The 17,605-nt window shown below is 39.7% G+C and overlaps 1 protein-coding gene across 1 annotated transcript in view; it reads left to right on the plus strand.

The window, feature by feature from the left end:
- Dcp2 (decapping mRNA 2) overlaps nt 1–16,680 on the plus strand; it is a 43,647-nt gene extending 26,967 nt beyond the window's left edge. Inside the window, exons 8-11 of the mRNA XM_028777225.1 lie at nt 3,645–3,780; nt 6,012–6,122; nt 8,968–9,019; nt 10,687–16,680. Coding sequence (XP_028633058.1) covers nt 3,645–3,780; nt 6,012–6,122; nt 8,968–9,019; nt 10,687–10,850 — 463 coding nt within the window. The 3' untranslated portion in view covers nt 10,851–16,680. The remainder of the gene's footprint in view (nt 1–3,644; nt 3,781–6,011; nt 6,123–8,967; nt 9,020–10,686) is intronic.
- Nucleotides 16,681–17,605: the final 925 nt, after the last annotated feature.

A 17,605-nucleotide genomic window follows, 5' to 3' on the forward strand; every position in this document is an offset into this window, starting at 1 on the left:
TGCTTTGCCTCCCCAGCTGTGGGATTACAAACACACATCAGCACAACTGGCTTTTTCTCACAGGTTCTGGGGAATCTAACTCATGTTTGTACAGCAAGTACTTTACCAACTAGACTAGGATACCTGTCTCACAGCCTGCTGTTGGCTGTGATAGGAAGAGGGACCAGTATACACAGGTGTAAACTATCAATAACATTTGCTTGAGGAGAACTTAGGACAAAGCTAATTGTGAAGTAGCTTTGTTAAATTATGCATACTGTATAATTTTTAAATTATTTATTTTGTGTAAGTGTATAGCTGTGTGTATACCATGGTATGTGTGTGAGGAGGACACCTTGCAAATGGTTCTCTTCTACCACCTGGGTCCCTGGGATCAAACTAAGTAATAATCAGGCTTGGCTTGCACACCTTTACCCGCCTCCTCTCACTGACCTGAGTTTATGTTCTTTTCTTCCTTTTTTGTTGTTGTTTTGGTTGTTTGTTTGTTTGTTTGTTTTTAAGACAGGGTTTCTCTGTGTAGACCTGGCTGACCTGGAACTCGCTCTGTAGACCATGCTGACTTCAAACTCACAGAGATCTGCCTGCCTCTGTCTTCTGAGTGCTAGGATTAAAAGCTGGCACCACACCGTCCAGCAGTTTATATTCTTGTAAGCAGTTTGCTATAGATTATATTGCCAGAGTTGTTGTTTTGTTTATTGTTTTACATTTTTTGTTCCAATTTGGTGATCTTTTTAATCTAGGAATTTAATTAAAAAAAAAACAATATGATTGGACTACATTTATGGTTAATAAATTTTAAATAAGTACTATTCCATTTCCATTGGTTTTATGAGGAAAAGAAATTGGATTAAATGCCTTAAGAATCATTTCTGGCTGGGCGGTGGTGGCGCACGCCTTTAATCCCAGCACTTGGGAGGCAGAGGCAGGCGGATTTCTGAGTTTGAGAGTTCGAGGCCAGCCTGGTCTACAGAGTGAGTTCCAGGACAGCCAGGGCTACACACAGAGAAACCCTGTCTCGAAAAACCAAAAAAAAAAAAAAAAAATCATTTCTGTCTTTTAAAATCTATAAGTGTTATTATTATAAGGCACTGCTAATAGAAATAAGAAAAGAGCATGGCAGAAGTCAAGAAGACCAGAGTGAGTCCCAGAGTATAAAACAGATATTACCCAGAAGTCATTAATGGAGACAGTGCATCATTGGGAAGATCTCCACCAGTCTGCATGTGGACGTTCTTAGTCCGCGTGGTTCTGCTTTTATTAGTATAGAGAGGGGCGTTGTGTAAACTCCAGCTGCTTCCTATGTTTCCTTTAGAAGCAGTATTTTTTTCAGTCACATTCTGTGATGTTGGAGAAAAATGTCACAGTTTTGTCTGACAGATAGAAAATACATTTTATTTAAGATTTACTCCAATTTGGTTTTTAAAAATACCTTGAGACAAGGTCTCATTTTGTAGGCCAGAATGCTCTAGAACACAGCATGTAGCCCACACTAGCCTCAGACAGAGCAATCCTCCTGCTTCAGCCTCTTGAGTGCTGTAATTATAGTCTAGAGCCATGATGTCCATCTTTCCATGTGTTAAATGGAAAAAGGGAAAAGGATCTGAGAGCAGTCTGATACTCTTCCCCTGTAGTTCTTTAGAGGAGTGTTTACCTGTAGATACGGGATGCTGTCTGAAATTTCATACATTACAACTCAGCCAGTGGGGCCTGTGAGAATCCGAATCCAGTTCTTTTGCATGACAGGTCAAGGTTGGATCATCATCTGTTAATTTACTTCTCCCTTGTTTGGTGACACTTATGTTTTCCCTGTAGGGTAGGCCTTCTTAAACTTCATCTTCTCACCTCCTCCTTCATCATGACTCCTTTTTGCCTATAAAACATTTAGGCAATTATAAGCATAAGTATATAAAGGAGATATACATATCAAACTTACACTGATAGCCAAAGACATTTATCTTAGAACATTTTTTTCATACATAGTATGGTTTTACTATTCATTATGATTAAAGCAAATTTGCATACTAAAGAGATAGATGTGTTTGTTTTTACTAGAAGAAATAAGTCTTGGGCATAGCTGCACACACCTTTAATCCCAGCACTCCAGGGGCAGAGTCAGGAGGTTTCCTAAATTCAAGATATCCAGGGCTACAAGGAAAAGGAAATAAAAAGAAAAATGAATTAAATCTTAGATAAATATTTTTACTGCAAGAAATGATATAGAACATGTCTCTAACATTTTTCAGAGTTGACTAGTACTTCCTAATATCTGCTTATCAGTGCTTAGAAACACTGCCTTGTGTATATAAATATACAATGCAAAGTAGAAGGTGTACGCTTAGGACCCTTTCAGAGTTCTTATAGATTTTGTCCTAACTCCAAGCCAAGATTCATTTAACTAATTTTCATGAAACTAAAGCAAGCATCTCAGGCAGCAGTTTTCAAAAAGAAGTATTTTAATTTAGGGGTGTGTGTGTGTGTGTGTGTGTGCACATGCATATGTGCGCAGGCAGGCAAGCAAGCCAGTAGAGGTCAGAAGACAACCTCTCGGAGTCACTTTTGTCTTTCCACCTAGGGTTCCAAAGCTTGAACTCAGAGCACTGGGCTTGCACAGCAAAGCCAGCTGTCGGACCCAAGATGAAGCATTCTAATGGAAAACAATCAAAGATGAACTGATTTGATACATTCATGCTGGGGTGTAGGAAAACACCGAGAGTCTTTGCCCTCAATAGCAAAACCATTCTCTTTGTGTAAGAGTGAAAGCTATACTGCACATATAGTAAGCTTACAACATATTTTAGTCTAAGCAGAGATCTTCCATGCAGTGTTCTGCAGTGTTCCTGGCTTGATGACATGTTCAATACAAAGTGTGTGTGCTGCATGTTCAGAACAAAGGCTGCCATGAAGCTAGGTGACGGAACAATGCAGAAGCACCTCCGAGTCAGTGGCCATCAGGCTTAGCATTAACCTGGTTTTCTCACATCCGGAAGTCTTTACCATTGCAGTGTTTTGAATCTCTCGTGGTTTAAGGAGCTTTGCTCTAGAAAGCAACCTAGTTTCTCAGATCTCACCTAACACTGGTAGGGTCTATAACCACCCTATTTAGTCAGATCCCTTACTGAGACATCTGGAAAGAATGTGTTTTCTATCCTATTAAGAAAAGTCCACATATATATTTCTTTGCTTCAACTAAATGTATAGAAAGAACTCTTTAAAGTTTTAGAATATAGTTGCTTATAGGGAAGGGATGGTATAAAAGCCTGGAATAAAAATGATGGATTATTAATGTAAGAAATATTTTTAATACCAGTCACTTGTCTAAAAGACGGGGAAATATAGCTGGCAAAGTAATCAAAATTTCTGCTTCAAACTAGGTGTGGTAGTGCATGACTTTAGTCCCAGTACTCAGCAGGCAGAGGAAGGTGAATCTTCAGTTTAATGACAACCTGTTCTTCAGGTTAGTTAGAGATACACAGAGATGCCCTGTCTTGAAAAAAAATTTTTTTCTGCCTTTGTAACTTAAAATTACAGTGGGGAAAGGTAGAAACTGAAAAGTAAAGCATATAGTTGGTAGGTTAAACTATCAAGGCTTTCAAAGAACTTCAAGAAAAAAATTTTTTCATTGTATTTTTTAAATGTTGGTGTAGTCGAACAAAATTCCGCCACAGCCAGCAGCTGTTTCCTGAAAGTTCTCCTAGTGACCAGTGGGTGAAGCACAGGCCGCCGCTACAGCAGAAGCCACACAGTAACCACACGGAGCTGTCAGACCTTTTCAAAGCAAAGGTAAGTGAATGACACTGAAATTTGTTCAGAGGCTTCGATCATTTGACTCAAAATCATTTTCAGCTGAGGTACTGTGTGTAACAGTTAGTGGAGCTGAGATGTCACCCAGGGTTCCATCTTGTGACTGGAACAGACTGGAGACTCGTTAGCCTTCAAGGCCTTGGAATAAATCCAATATCGTAAATAATGGGATGTTACACTTGAGCCTTTTTAATGTGTCCACCAGTGGAAAGTCTTAAAGAAGACAATTCTGAGCTAAGATGAATAGGCTCTTTTGTTTATGTATGTTATAACATGTTTTCAGTGCTGTATCATGCAGTAGTTGACTGTACCACAGTTCATCTATTATGCATTTAGGGAACATTTTATTGGTTTCTAGATTGCTGCCTCAAGAATAGTAGCCACCAAAATGTTCTATAAAACCCAACCCTGTTTGAAGACATTTGACCAGTCACTTCTCTAAAGAAGGCTCAGGTGGCAGTTAAGTATAGACACAACTCAACAGTCATGCTGGGAAATGGAGGTCACATTCCGTACCTCAGAATGGCTATGGTAATAAACCAAGCACACAGAAAATCATCCTTGTAGGTGAGGGTGCAGAGAACAGGTTCCTTTGTGCTGTGCTCTCGGAAGTGTAAAAAGAAACAGCTGCTATGAGGTGGCTTAGTGGCTTCCCACAAGTTACCTGTGGACTCACCACCTCACTCAGCAACTCCTCACCTACATAGATAAACAAATGAACCAAAAACAGGGCTCGGATAGAGAGTTTCACAGTATCATTCATAGCACGTGCCCTGGACTGTTTGCAGACTTCAGAGAGTAAATTCTGAGCCATCTACAGTCTATATGACCCTTGAAAACATTGGCTGAGTGAAATAAGGTGGAACAAAGGTCTAAAAACATGGTTCCATGTCCTGTGCCTAGAATGAGCACAAGGTACTTAAGTAGTAATTATGGCTGCAAGTAGTGCAGGCTTCATGAGTAGTTCCTTTTTGTCTGCAACAGGTTCTGTTTTGAAGACAAAATGTTTGGAAAGTGTGCTAGGGTGTGGCAGCATGGGACCTCCCTAGATGTTAGCTCTCCAGAACTACACAAGAGTCAGACAGCAGCAGAAAAGGCTCTGGTGTGGCACAAAGAGTATTGCTGGTGTTGACAAACATGGCCTGTGCCACCGAGTTACACAGAAAAGCACGGCACAGGAAAGGAAACCCTGCCAAGAGAAAAGTGAGGCTGAGAGCCACTGTCTTGCTTGCCAGTTGTCTCAGCAGCTCCCCCATGTTTTCTGTGAGAAGGTAGAATGAAGATAAATGTCTTTATTAGTTACATTCATTAGTCACATTTTCTAAAATAGCTGACTTTCAAAATCTGAAGTAGAAACTGACATTTGAATAAAAGTATCTAAAGTTAAGACTAAAAGCCCAGGTTTTTAAAATACCAATCTTCATTTTGTGAAAGATTATCCTTTCTTTGGCACTCATTTGCTTATAATAGTTTAACTGCTTGTACCTACTGCTTAATTTATACTGTAAACAACTGTGGGGACTTGGAGGGTGGCTTAACATGTACTATCCTGACAGCCAAGTATGATTCTGGAACCCGTGCAGAGGCCAAAGGTAAAAGGAGGTGAAAGGTGAGTCTGCAGTGATGTTCTCTGACTGCGCCCCTCACTGACACACAGTCCCATTGATTTACACACAGTCCCACACACTGATGCACACTGCCCGCACTGACACAGTCACATCAACATGTGTGATGTGAAAGAAGCCTGAAAGAAAGGAAGCCTAGTGTGTGTGCTCATGTGTGCTCTGGCCTCTCTTCCCAGCTCGGTCTCCCACAATCCTCTTGTGTCCTCTGTTCCCGTGCCTTTCATTTCTTCTTTTATATTCATGCTGGAGTTTGTGCAGCCTCATGCTCTACATAAACTTTACCTCTGAGCTGTACCCCACCATGTTTTTATAAGCAGTTTACAAGCAAACATGGGATAAAGCAAGAGGCTTGGAAAGGACTTAGGGAAAAATATATTAGCTATTTCCTGTTTCAGAGAATGTTCCTTTGCAAAGCAGTCTTCTAAGAAAATAAATTGGTACAGCACTGCATAAACATTCAGATGGCTCTTTATGAATTCTATTCAATCGAGATAAACATTGATACATATATATATATTAATTATATATGTGTGTGTGTGATTTAAATTGTAGATTTACATGTTATTTTTATTCATATTTTAACAGAATCAAAATACGAGAGGGAATGGCAGAAAACAGTATCAAGACTCACCTAATCAAAAGAAGAGAGCGAACGGAGTTCACGGTCAGCCAGCGAAGCAACAGAATCCCTTGATGGTAAGAGTTGTGTGCTCATGTGCCCAGTAGACAGCTCTTATTTCTAAGACCTGAGCAGGCATTGTCTAGACACAGTAATGCTCAATTAGTTGTTATTTTTATTTGATTTTTAGCAATAGGATTTTATAAAATTTAATTCTGCACTATTGTCTTCATGAACTACAGCTTACAACTCTCCTTGGCCGTTCTTAATTATAGGTACCCTTCTACTTTTGACTTGTGTGGTTTTATTTACCTTGATTTTAAAGTCTTGAAAACACTATAGTAGAAACAAGCTTTTTTTTTTTTTTTTCCTGAAAACCCGTTGTTCAGAAGTCTGGAGGAATGGCTGTGTGGCTGAGAGTACCTTCTGCTCCTGAGAGGCTGCAAATCCAGTTCACATGTGCCTCTAACTGCCTCCCAGAGATTTAATGCTGTCTTATGGCTTCTCTGGGCATCTGTACACATGTAGTGTATACACACACACACACACACACACACACACACACACATACACACATACACACAAATAAATCTTAAAGGTGTTAATTGAATTTGTTTACTTTTAGTTGGTACATAAGAATTTAGATATCTATGGGGTGCCATATGCCTCAATATATGGATATATCGTGCAATGTTTATAGTGAAAAGTTTAAGCCTGACATGCTGGCACAGTGCTTGGGAGACTGAGGCCTGAAGAAATGAAGCCTGACAATGAGACCAATCTGGGGCATAAGGAAACATAGTAATTGATGTTTCTTTCTTCCAGCTTTTGAAATACAGTTTACATTGTTACTGTTCATTGGGATGCTTCTGGGTAACAACACATCCTGCTGTAACTTAATAGCCATAACTCACTCTCCTCCCATTCTTCTGTGTTCCCTACTCCTCCTCTTTCATCAACACCATTCTAGTCACGGCTTCCTTTTGTGAGATCATCTTACTGGTTTTGTAATCCATCCTGAAACTGCAGTTAAAAATTTCAGAGAAAGTTTTCTCTAGAAGAGAGTTTAGCATCTTTACTAATCTTTTTCGTTAAAGTCTTGACACTTGTATGTTGGACTTTCTGTTTGTTATATCACTTGTTTGCCATGTCTTTAAGAAAGTGAGTTATGTCAGAAACTTTAAACTTTGGATGAAAAAAAAAGAAATCAAAACAAACCCGTTAACCTGAGTGTCTTAGTTATGGCTACTGTTGCTGTGAGTGAGTAAGGCAGCTGGGAAAGGGAAGGGTTTATTTCCCTCACCGTTCCATATCACAGTCCATCATTGAAGTCAGGACAGGAACTCAAGCAGGACAGAAGCCTAGAGCAGGAGCTGATGCAGAGGGCATGGAGGAGTGCTGCTTTCTGTCCTGCTTCTCATGGCATGCTCAGCCTGCTTCCTTATAGATCCCAAGACCACCAGCCCAGAGATAGCACCACCCACGCTGAGCGGGGCCTCCCCACACTGATCACTAATTAAGAAACTGCCCTACTGACTTGCCTACAGCGGATCTTACTGAAACATTTCTTTAGGTTCCCTTCTCTCAGATGACTTTTAATTTGTGTTAGGTTGACATAAAACTATTTACATACTTAGTTCCTAGAGTTACTTGACTTGGGTATATCAACTCCACCAGTAAACTAAAGTTTATCTGTTTATTGTCAGACTTCTCACACGTTTATTTGTTACCAAAAACAAGACTATCAACAATAGACATTCTAAAGACTTCTAACAAAAATTAGAAAATACTTCTTTAATGATAATGCTATGCTGATATCTCTTACCAAGTTACCATGTATATTTAACTCATTAAAAAGTTCCATTTGTTTTTGAAATGTGATATGACAAATTTGCTTGGAAAATTTTGAGCTTTTTTTTTTTTTTCTATGCCCTAGTATTTAGTCTTTGTTGTTCTTCCTACATTATACTGTAGAAGTGTGAGTGGATGAGCAAGGGCTGTGTGTGCTGATGGACAGGGTATGAAGTGGACTCTCTTTTTAGTTTCTAACTCACAGATTTAGGATTTGCTGCGTTGTGGTGTTTTGGTGTTTTGTTTTAATTTTTTTAATAATAAAGTTTTAAAACATTTTTAAGTTTCTAAAGGAAAAACAATACATGCAAAGCAGGATGGTCTGTGAGAGGTCACAGTGGTCAGCCATGCAAATCACAGACAAGATTCTCCAGTTTAGGGCCAGCCTGGGCTGTGTAATGACACTGTCCTGTAAGTCACATCACAGCTGTTAATATGTGCTAATGCCTTCCCCATAGGCAGGCAGAGATGAAGTTTGCTGAATGCTGTGTTACTGAGTATATTGACAAAGTGTAGGATTTGCTACTTGTTTTTACGGAGTAAAACTTGAAAAATTGCTTATTTTTCGAGAGGCTAAATGTCAAAATTCCTCCCTTTACTCTCTGTTATGAAAACAGGAAAAAGATGTAAATTTCCAAGAAGTTGGTATTATAATGGTGCAGGATTGTGGGTCTCTACAGTAGATCCCTGAGTCAGCAGACCTGACAGTAGTGGTCTGCTCTTGTCAGGAAGGAATGTTGCTCACACGCAGTTAGAACTGGGGAATGCTGTTCACTGCAGAGCTATGCAGGCCTTGCATATGGCAGGCCCCAGGTTTGATTCCTAGCACTGGGATAACGGGAGGGGCTGTGAAATAGTCCTGTGCAAAGGTGGGAGGCTGTACACGGTAGTATTCATAGCCGGTATATGTTTTCCACATTGCTGAAAAGTTGGGCTTTATGGAAACCCACTGGAGATGATGATTAGATTCCTAGTTTAATTTTCTTCTTGAGATGTTTGATCATGTATCTCTTGAGTTTTCATAAGTAAGAGTAACAAGAGACTGTGCTGTTCATGTGTTTGTTCTAACAGAAATGTGAAAAGAAGCTGCATCCACGAAAGCTTCAGGACAACTTTGAGACAGGTAAGCTATTTCCTTTTTAAAATCTGTCCTGTGGGGCTATGACATCTGTGGGCTTTGTGGCGGTGATGTTACACAGGATGAGCTGCCTGTGTGCTGCAGAGATTTCATGTGTGAAACAGGCTGGGAGGAATTACTAATAAGTGATCCAGATAACATCACTTACGTTAAGTGCCCTGTTTCCTTTGTAACTGTCTGGCCCTGGGTCCCCAGGAACACTGGCTTTACTGGGATGGGGAGTGGGGAATGTGATAACAAGGGCACCCCGTTCTCCTTCCACCTTCACCTGGGGACTAAGCATGCAAACGCGAGCTTACAGACAGCTCTCACTCAGACCACCAGAGAAACTGACCATAATGAATATGAAAGTTATGTTCGTGCCGCTGATGTTTGACTAGCAAATGTCACTTAAAAGTGTCGTACACTGTTCTTCTTAGGTGCCAATCTGAGTAGTATGAAGTTTCCTTGTGCTGTGGTTACATGTCCATCAAAACCAAAATCTTTCATACTGAAAACTCTTAAGAAGGGAAGAATGCTGGGCATGGTAGCCCATGCCTTTAATCCCAGCACTTAGGAGGCAGAGACAAATGCATCGCTGAGTTTGAAGCCAGCCTTATCTTTAGAACAAGTTCTAGAAGAGTCAGTGTAGAAAAACCTTGTTTCAAAAACAAAAAAATACAAAGAAATGAGGAACATTATTTTCTTTTTTTTTTTTATATTTAAAGACAATTTTCACATGCAAATCCAACAATGACTCATTGATGGCACAGTCTTGAGATGGTTAATTGAATTGCCTCCATCTCTAGGAGCAGAGTATGAAGGCATTACTGCAGACACCAGAGTCAGACCTTTTAGTAACTTGACTTAACCAATCGTTAAAATAAATGAAAACGAAAACTGTCTGACAGAGATGTTCTGGGTCTGAGAAGGTAGCCCTAAAACCCTTGTGTAGCCATGCATGGCAGTGCACATGTTTAATCCCAGTGCTCCTGGGATTGGCCTGGGCATGGCCCATGCAGAAGCATCCAAGAGGCCCCATCTCAAGGGACAGGCATGAACTGATGATACATGAGGTTATCATCTGACCCAAATGTGTGCTCCCTGACATGCATGTGCTCATGCTCTCACATGATGTGAACACACAGATTAAAAAATGAGCAAAGATGCTCTAACCTTACTATGGAAAGTTATGCTTGTCTTTTAAACATGGGGCCTATCATTAGGATTCAGAATTGATGTGTTTTCATGTTTCTTTTGACTTTAGTACTACGTACAAAAGGCATTGCTAAGACTGATGGTCAAAAAGCTTTTGAGGTTTTCTGTTTTATTCTATTAAAACTTGGTAACTTCAACTGTATTTTCCTATACTTCTAATCTTTACAGCTTTTTAATTGTAATTTTTATATTAATTAATACAAATATAAGAGCTAAAAATATGCTCATTTTGAAAGCAGGGGTCTTAAAAGGTAAGCTAAAAATCTGAATTAATAGAAATAAATAGAAATAATCGGTAACATTCCATTGAATCCTCAGGTGAGGTGTTCAGGATTGAGTCAGATTATAGAAAGACTTAATACACAATCCATCTGAGTTTCCCTATGTGAGTGGGTGAAAGACAATGTCTGGTTAACTTTCTGAATTATTGTCTACTCATTTTGTTTCCTAAGCAGATGCCACATGTGACTTGCCTTGTTCTGGTGAAGACCCGTTGGTAGAACATGCTGAAGGACATTCTGTAGCGTGCAATGGACATTGCAAGTTCCCATTTTCATCCAGAACCTTTCTGAGTTTCAAGTTTGACCAAAATGCTATCATGAAAATCTTGGACCTTTGATCCAGCAAGTATATTGCAGAAGTCCCCCAATCTGGGACCTGTTGCATGTGAGTGGGTGTCTCCTCAAGCCTTACCTTTCTCAGGTATTTGAAAGAAATGCAGGGAGGCAATGTTTCTAAAGAGATTTTCTGTACAGAAGAGAAACTAGAAAGAAACACAAGTTTGCACTGTAAATGCAGTTAGAACTTTTTATATGAATTTACCGTTTCAGTGTTTGGAACCAAGTTTTAGTTGCCTGTGTTTTTTTGGTTTCTGTTTTTGTTTGTTTTTTATTGTCTTTCCCTTACTTTGCGTGATTGTGTTTTGTTTTATATTCTGATCAAGACTTGTTTTGATTGCATCATCAGCAAATAGCCATGTTAATAGGATTATGTCACCTCCCCATCCTGGTGATTGCAAAAAACTTGCTTATTGAAAACTTTAAAAGGAACTTAAAATCCTAGTTATCAATGAGCTGAGCATCAGAGCTGAACCATGATGTCAGGATACAGGCGTTGGCTCATTTCTCTGTGTCTAACCACTGAGAGTCTAACCCTTCTAACTGGAGTTTTGTCAGTTTGTTCAGCACCTCCTCCTCAAAACAAGACTCATTTGCACAGTGAACCTTGAGCACTTCATCAGGGCCACACCCATAGCCTGAGGAGAGATGGAGTCAGTGGGGAGCTGATGCTGTAATTTTGGGCTATGATGTTTGCTGTAAAAAAAAAAAAAAAAAAAAACCTATGAGTGCTGGAGCAGAGAGCATGGAACCAGTAGCTGACAGTTCCTCCAGGTCATGCCTGGACTTTCCTGCCTCTATCTGTTCAGTATTGTGCCATGATTATGCTCATGTGAAACATCTATACATATTCTAGTTGTGTGTCTGTGTGGAAAACTATAGTCTTAGTTCTATATTGCATCTCAGTGTTGATCTGTGGAAGCTGATATTATATAAGGTTCCACTTTGCAGTAATACCAGAGTGACATGCTTTTAATTAATATCTTGAAGCCCCTGGGGTTCTGCAATTTACCCAGTACAAGTAAATAAAGCATATCACTGGGGGACCCTTGAAGTAATGTACTTAGATCACACATAGGAATGTATTTGTATTTTGCTCCTTCAGAATTCTTAAACCAAACACTGGTGACAATGCCCACTTTGCAGAGGATCACCTGTTGTTGAGGACAATCACCAGAGCTTTAAGGAGGCAATACGATTTGACTGCACCTGACCTCACTGAGACTTTTTCCTGGGGCAGAGCAGGCTGTTAGACTGCATGTGTACACACGTATCTGTCGTGTACGCTTTTAGCAAGTGGTCTCCACAAAGTATATCTCTGCTTATAAATAGCACTATAGAAATCTTTATTCTGTAAATGTAGCCTATTTAATTGGGGTTCTACCTAACCCCATGGAACTTTTAAAAAGAAGGGCTATTATTGTGAAGAATTCACTTGGTATTACTACTTTGCTTTAGCTTTTAAATGACTGATTTTAAAGAAGAAATTATATTTATTAATGAAAGTGTCACTCGGTGCTAAGCAGGAGACTTCACAGTGATACAGTGTGTTTGGAATCTTCTGTGTGACTACTTTGTGAATCCTTCTGTGACCTTTGTTTTTTAATGCATTATATGATTGTGTTTGGAAGCCCTTAATGTTGTTGTCAGAAATACAGCTGCTCTGCTTGGGTCTTCTTGAGCCATATTTATAGTTGGTCCCAGCATTCCAGATTTCTGTTAAATGGTTAAGGGAGTGAAAACTGAAGCTTACCTGGCAGTGAGCCACTGTCACCCCCTGACTGTCATCTAGAAACCATTTAGTGTGGTGTGTGTGTGTGTGTGTGTGTGTGTGTGTGTGTGTGTGTGTGAGAGAGAGAGAGAGAGAGAGAGAGAGAGAGAGAGAGAGAGAGAGAGGATGAGAATGATTGAGATTTTCTTCTTAAGCGAGCACGTCAGTCAGTCTTGGTGCCTGTAGGGGTTGGATTCTCAGCTCTCAATACTAGAGCAAAATCAATTAGTTAGCAGAAGGTATGGCCCCTAAAGTGATTGACTGTAAGAACCAACCAATGGTGTGCTGCTTCACTTAACGCACTGTGGAACAAAGCAAGGGTATGGTTGGGGTGCAGTTATGATGACTTTAGGCTTTAGGTCTCTCGACAGTCTGAAGTTAAGCATGTTGAAAGAGGAATTAAGGATTGGATATACGATGCGACTCAACTATGCAGAAAATGTTAAGTTGGTATCTTGTTAATGTATATCTAGTGTACTTACTTCTTCACTGTACAGGTTATCTGAGAGACCATATTTAGCACAGGACTGGATTTCTTCTCTGAGCTATGTTATCATTTCTTCATAGAATCTAGTGATGAGGATGCTGTGTATGCAATAATGTGCTTCTGCGTAGTGCTTCATTTAGAGACGCTAGGTGGATCAGTAGATATGTTGGCCTTATTATTTGTGTTTGAGAGGTGAGACTCTGAAATCACTTTTAAACATCCTTAGGATCCAACTGCATGTGTTCCAAGGTGCAGTGCACTGTGAATCTTTTTAAGTCTAATACGTTTGTAGGTGCTTTTATGTGTAACTTCAGTGGTTTGACGAATGTTAAATAACTTTGTCCTTCACCACTGTACTCAAAGAGACAGACGATACAGTTTACATAGTTTCTGTAAGATTTTGTTGAGAAATAGTGAATGAATGACTCTGGGATATCAGAGATTCCATCCTGAGACATGAGCACTTGGAGGGGCCAGAATAACCTAATAGATCTGATAGCGTGAGTCAATTGGTGAGACATGGTGAAAATCTAACTAGATTTTGTACCAATATGTGAAAGATAATTGCCCAGAGCTGTCAGAGGGATTGTGGTCACTGCTTGCTGCTTTGACCTTTGAATATCATTATTTTTATATTAAATACTAATTAGTAATTACAGATAATAGAGCTATATAGCAGATTAATATTATGCTGTAAGATTTGGCTATGCTTTTTCTTTTGGAAGTTTTAATAATTTACATGTAATGTCAATAAAAATGCAAACCTAAGAGAATGACTATAGGAATCAGATTCCATTATAAAATACTGTGTTTTCTAAAAATGTCAAGGACGGGCACCTGTGTGCATTAAAAAAGATTTTATTACCAAATTCTTTACCAGTCCTGCCTCTCTAGCATTAGTTAAACAGTAAAGAGAGAATGGGACCTAGAAATGATAGTTCTCTGGACAGGTTTTATTCCTATATGCCTCTTGGCCTTTGCTGTGTCTGTGTGTGCTGTATTGGAGATTTTAATGACAGCTGGTGTGTCCATGTTCTCTGAGGCAGTATTTTCTTTGTATTATTATTCGTGGTTGTATTCATTAATACTTCTTCCTCCTGCTTTTGGGTTGGATTATTGTGTATTATTGAGAGAAGAGGTTCAAACGTGTTGTAACTAGACTTGACCATCAAAAAAGGACACTGCTACCGGGTCTAATGGTATTCTTCACCTTTGTGTATGTAGTGTTACTCCTTAGAACTCACTAAAGTTGGGCTAGAGTGGCTTGTTCCTGGTGTCCTAACACTTAAGAATGCATTTGTATAGTTTCTTAAAAGCCTAGAAATGGGCTTATAGCAGGCCTCTCCACAGCCTTCTATCTATATATGTAGAGTTGTCACTCCTGAAGCCTGTGTCAGAAGGCAGATTGAGATCAGCAGTGAGAGACTTTTCATAAGGATGTTGCCATTTTCACGCGTGTTGTGGGATGATAGTCAAAAGTTGCTGGGAGAGGTGGGGTGTGAGGAAGAAACTACTGCACATTCTGACACTTGAGTGCTTCCAGGAAGGATGCTCGGGTGAGAAATGTGGCCAGCGCCCCACCCGAGCAGAGCCTTACAGCACTTCCCAGGTATTTTCTTCCCCTCGGTGAAGTATTGTTTTCTAAGTATGATCACCTAGCAATCCATGCATGCTAATGGAATTCTTTTCACTGTAAGGACCAGTGTTTAAGTCCTTTCTGTGTTGATTCTGCCAAGCTATAGGCTCTCTGAGGGTTTTTTTTTTGGGGGGGGGGTGTTTTCATCACTTTAATTTTTTTTTTAATGTGTATGTATGTTTTGCCTGTATATTTGTTTGTATACCACATGTGTGCCTGGTGCCCAAGGAGGCCAAAAAAAGTGTGTTGGAGCTGAAGTTCAGAGTGTTGAAAATGGAACCCAGGTCCTCTGCCAGAGCTCTTAACCACTGTGCTGTTGATAACAGGACAGTGTAGTGTTGCATAGCTGTGTGGATGTGCTGGCAGTGTTTGGCACTGAAGTACTCTACAGCCATTGAAAAATGAAGACTCAGCCCACCCTCTAGAACTGGATGTAAGGGCATTTCTGTCAACTTAGTTCTGTCAGGAGTTTTGTTCGTCTGGTTTTTTCCTATATACATCTTTGTACTTGGTGTTAAAGCTCAGAGGCTTCATTTTGAGACATGTTCAGAGTGGAATATCTAATTTGAAGCCTGCCATAAAGAGATTACATTAATCTTGGGTCTTAGTGTAGCAGAAGGGTGGGTTCTGTCTCTGTGTCACAGTTTAAAAGAAATTCACCTCAAGAGGCTACTAGTTGGGCAGGATTGACTAAGGGTTCTCTGGGAAAGGGAACCACAAGAGTGTCAGTTTCTTGCTCCTCTTCGTGGACATAGGCTCTTTAGTGGGAGGTAAGGCCCTACAATCTGTCTTGTGGTTGTGGTTTTTGTTGATGTTGTTACTCATTTGTTGAGTGTCCTTTTTGAGTCTCTGTTTCAGTAATCCTCAGGTTTTTTGTTTGTGCTACATCTCTAGTACATCAGACACCATGAGAATTTGCTGTAACTTTTAACTCCTGAGCCTCAAGTAGATAGAAGGGCTGTATTCTCTCAAGTCAATGTATATAGCAGTGAAATTGGCGTAGGAGCACAGAAAACACTGAGGTTCTCTTTGGTAGCTTTAGAATGCAGTGCGCAGCAGTTCCTAACACCCGGTTCTTAGGATAGGGAGCTTTTAAAGTAGAAGGTAGAGTACTTTCTCATTTTAATTATTTGATCCAAATGTGTAGAACAGTAGCTCTAGACTAGTGAAGCATTTGGGACACAATTGTACATTTTTAAAGCCATTTCTCAAGCTTTAAAAAGTTTACCACAGCCTTTGCAGTGTTGAGGAGAAGCATGAAAGAAAGCAGAGGTGCAGCCATGAGGTTTGTGTCCGATGCTGGTGGATGGCTGGTGAGACACAGTACGACTTGTGTGAGCGGCAGTGGACTTGGACACGTGGCATGCACGGTACCCTGGAAAAGCATGAGCTGGTCTTGCAGGAATCTGCGGTTCACTCATGTCTACGTAGCACATTTTAGGTGGTGTTTGAATATCTTACAAGTAACTAGTAAGTGTCAAATGCAAGCTTCCAAGGAACTGAGCCTTTCATTTTATATATTGTTTCAAATTAGGACAAGAGAGAATTCACTTCTATTGTCTAAATAATTTTTTTTTCAGTTCAGCAAATAGGGAAAAACAGCAAAACCATTAACCTTGTTTTAGTTTTTGCAAACTATTTTTTTATATTTGCTGATAAGTTTTAATCTTATAATAGTTATTAAAAATGAGTATTGACTTACTAGACCTACCTATGTATAATTCAATTAATCTGTTAGCTTCAATGAAACCATAATGAATCTCCATGAATGTTCATATATTTAGCTATTTTAAGTGATAGTCTCTTAATTCAGATAGTCTTAAATCAGGCCAGTAGAGATGGTGCACACCTGTAATCCCAGCACGTGGGAGGCAGAGGCATGTGGATCTCTGAGTTTGAAGACAACCTGGTCTACAGAATGAGTTCCAGGATAGCCAGGGATTACACTGAGAAACCCCCTCTGGGGGATGGGGGGTGGGGGGAAATGGGGCTTGGGATGTTTAACAAAAATGAAGTTTAGTTTGGGTGCAAAAGTGAATAGAATTTGGATATTTTTATGTACTGTCTTTGGTTTGTAGCAGTTTACACTATGCTGTGAAGATCTGATGTTCTGAACAAACAATCTAATTCTAAGTCTGTCTGGGAAAGTTGTAAACGTGCTGAGTCAGAGAAGCTACAAAAAGCTGGTACATGAATTTTGGTGAAATTACTTCATTAATGATACAATGTTCAGTGAAAAACCTAGGCTTTAGAATAAGTAGATTTGTAAACTTTCTTTCTTCATTAATTGGTTTTGTCTTACATGAAATGATTTAATATAGAATTTTTGCCTAACTTATAACCACATTTTATATTTTATTATTTGGAGAAAGATGATGTAAACAAATTCCTTTCATGATTATGTCTGTTATAGTATGAAAGTATTTGCTTTATTGTAGTTTCTAGTCAGACATTTAGGAAAACCAAAAAGGAGCCCCCACAATAGCTCGTTGGGCTCACTGCAGTGTGACAACCTTTTTTAGGGCTGCATTGATTCAGTGTGCCCGGCCCCCAGAGTTTGGTGTATGTGAATGATTGGAACTGCTTCTCACCTACATTGATGTGACCTATAAATTTCCAGTGACTCGGGTCTGTGAATTAATGATGCTGGAGTACTGCACTTCCAAAGATGTGGGGTGACTGACACCTGTGTTCTCCACTGAGAACAAGTGTGCTGTAGCGTCTAAAAGCTTTCTAATGTGATCCACACTAGTTTAGGAGCTAAAAGCATAACCTTGAAGAATGCACTGACAGGGATGGAAGGGAGGCTGCTTACATTGGCTTTCTGTCAGATACTGTGTTAGCTTTGGTCTCATTCTGTCGG

This window comes from Grammomys surdaster, unplaced genomic scaffold (genome assembly GCF_004785775.1).
Source record: "Grammomys surdaster isolate TR1022 unplaced genomic scaffold, NIH_TR_1.0 278, whole genome shotgun sequence".
Taxonomy (NCBI): domain Eukaryota; kingdom Metazoa; phylum Chordata; class Mammalia; order Rodentia; family Muridae; genus Grammomys; species Grammomys surdaster.